The sequence below is a fragment of the Octopus sinensis genome, linkage group LG15 (assembly GCF_006345805.1).
Source record: "Octopus sinensis linkage group LG15, ASM634580v1, whole genome shotgun sequence".
NCBI classification, from domain to species: Eukaryota; Metazoa; Mollusca; class Cephalopoda; order Octopoda; family Octopodidae; genus Octopus; species Octopus sinensis.
Genome location: NC_043011.1, coordinates 21,482,278 through 21,484,777, shown reverse-complemented (window position 1 = coordinate 21,484,777; position 2,500 = coordinate 21,482,278). Strand labels below are relative to the sequence as shown.

Sequence of the window (2,500 nt, the reverse complement as noted above, 5' to 3'; positions counted from 1 at the left end):
AAAGTCTTTAAAGTTACTTGTAGCCGTGGATAGCACTATTTCGCCTCTCTTTTGTACTACTCGTCAGCAGGACGAGAAAATGATGACTATCATTCAGTTAGAATATGGTTGCTAGTTCATCTATCTTCCATAATCAAACCTCCCACAAATCATACCTTAACATTTTAAATAAAAGGACACATTAGACAATGTTTTTACATGTCCATATTATCAAAGACTTGAGGATTATACCTCCAATACTTTTCTTAAATCTTTTCAAAGCTGATTGTTGCTTATTCTGTAGCTGGGGTATCTGCAGGATTTTATTTTAACCAATGATACACAGGAGTGGTTAATTGTTGTCTTTTACGAGGGATTTACTCTCAGCACTGTATGTAAACTAAACACAAATTTATTATACAATTCTCTTAGCAGTGATACATATTTACGAATAAGTGCAGTGGGTCATCGCCTCAAACAATCAGCCATTTGATGCACTCTCTATATGACACTACATATGTTGTCTAGAAAACTAACCACATTCAGATCTTATACAAATGCATATCACATTAAAAAAGACTCATTTTTTTATCGGTGCTAAACAAATAAACATAATGTCCTTAATTTTTTCGGGGCAATATTTCAAATGAAACAGTCTTCCTATATTTCGTTTTTGGATTTGGTTTGCAAGATTCTTTATATGATTTCGTGTGTTGAAGCATATTCTGTTGTGTCTGGGGAGAGTCATTTTCTTTTTGTGTCTTATAATGTAACACACTCACCGGTAAAATTTCCACTTGTTTTTTATTTTTATTTTCCTAAAAGTTTCGTTGCGTCTTGCAACCTTTTCAGAGTCAAGACTATTGAAATGGTTGCAAGACGCAAGGAAAACTTTAGGAAAATAAAAGTAAGAAAGAAGTGGAAATTTTACCAGTGAGTGTGTTACATTATAAGGCACAAAAAGAAAATGACTCTCCCCAGGCACAACAGAGTCTTCCCATATTTAAATTCATTTCAAAAACTACTCAAATATTTAAGAGGATTTAGTAAAATTAATAGAAAGAAAATTTTCAATATATAGTTGGTGCAGAGGGGCGAGTTGGCAGAATCATTAGCACGCCAGACAAATTGCTTAACGGCATTTCACCCGTCTTTACGTTCTGTGTTAAAATTCCGCCGAGCTCGACTTTGCTTTCATATTTTCAAGGTCGATAAAATAAGAACCAGTTGCGCACTGAAGTTGATGTAATGGACTAGCCCATACTTCGAGACTGTTGGCATTGTGCCAAAATTTGTAATTATTATTTAGGTGGTGCTTAAGGTGGCGAGCGGGCGGAATCATTACCACGCTGGACAATATGCTTAGCTGCATTTCGTCCGTCTTTACGTTCTGAGTTCAAATTCCGCCGAGCTCGACTTTCTCTTTCACCCTTTCAGTGGGGTCGATGTAATTGACTTACCCCTTGAAATTGCTGGCCTTGTTAAAAAATTTGAAATCATTATTTAGGTTGTGTTTTAAAGGCCTTAATTCGGCGGGTCAATTCCTAATAGAGTCGTAGGGGAACCATCGTGAACTGGGTATTTTTAAGCCCAGTAGAGTCCAACCTCTCTAGAGCTGATTTCTTTCAGGAGAGAGAGAGAGAGAGAGAGAGAGAGAGAGAGAGAGAGAGAGAGAGAGAAGGAGAGAGAAATAGAGAGGGGGAATTAGAGTCAGTACTGAACTGGTACTTCGAATCTGAAAAGGCGGCGAGTTGGCAGAAACGTTATCACGCCGGGCAAAATGCGTAGCCGTATTTCGTCTGCCGTTACGTTCTGAGTTCAAACTCCGCCGAGGTTGACTTTGCCTTTCATCCTTTCGGGGTCGATTAAATAAGTACCAGTTACGCACTGGGGTCGATATAATCGACTTAATCCGTGTGCCTGTCCTTGTTTGTCCTCTCTGTGTTTAGCCCCTTGTGGGTAGTAAAAAATAGGTACTTCGAAGCTGAAAGGATGAAAGCAAAGATTGGAACTGAAAACGAAAAGAATAGGAACGAATGCTGCATTGGTATTCTATCCGACGTTATACTGACACTCTTGATTCGCCACCTTTGTGTTTAAAAGAGAATTTAACAAAAAAATGTTCTGTTAAAAAACTGTGAAAGTATTTTAATTCAAGAACGAAAACTTTAAAATGAGTAGCGCTAGTTTCAGGGAGGGTGGTTTAACAGTTTTAGTGTAAGTACGTGGGCTTTTAATGCTCGAAAAATACCTGGACTCCAGTTTTAGTTTTGTTTTCCAGCGAACTGAAATCACACACAATAAAGGCCAACAGGTATGTAGACATCTTTGATGTGATGTTATAAACGTCAGCGATAAAATCATTGTCTCTGAAAAACAAAAAAACAAAAAAAAAAAAAAAAACAATTGAGAATACTTTTAACATTCAGAAGTGAAACTTGATATCGTAAAGCATTTATAATAGCGTGCACAACCAGCCTGGAACCCACTCACTCATATGCATTTTACATACTCATACAAG

General features: G+C 37.4%; 1 protein-coding gene across 1 annotated transcript in view; it reads right to left on the bottom strand.

The window, feature by feature from the left end:
• Positions 1-2,500, bottom strand: part of LOC115219967 (aminopeptidase N-like) — a 208,417-nt gene that overhangs the window by 118,298 nt on the left and 87,619 nt on the right. The window contains 1 exon segment of the mRNA XM_029790270.2: positions 2,231-2,348. Within this exon segment, the coding sequence (XP_029646130.2) occupies positions 2,231-2,348 (118 nt within the window).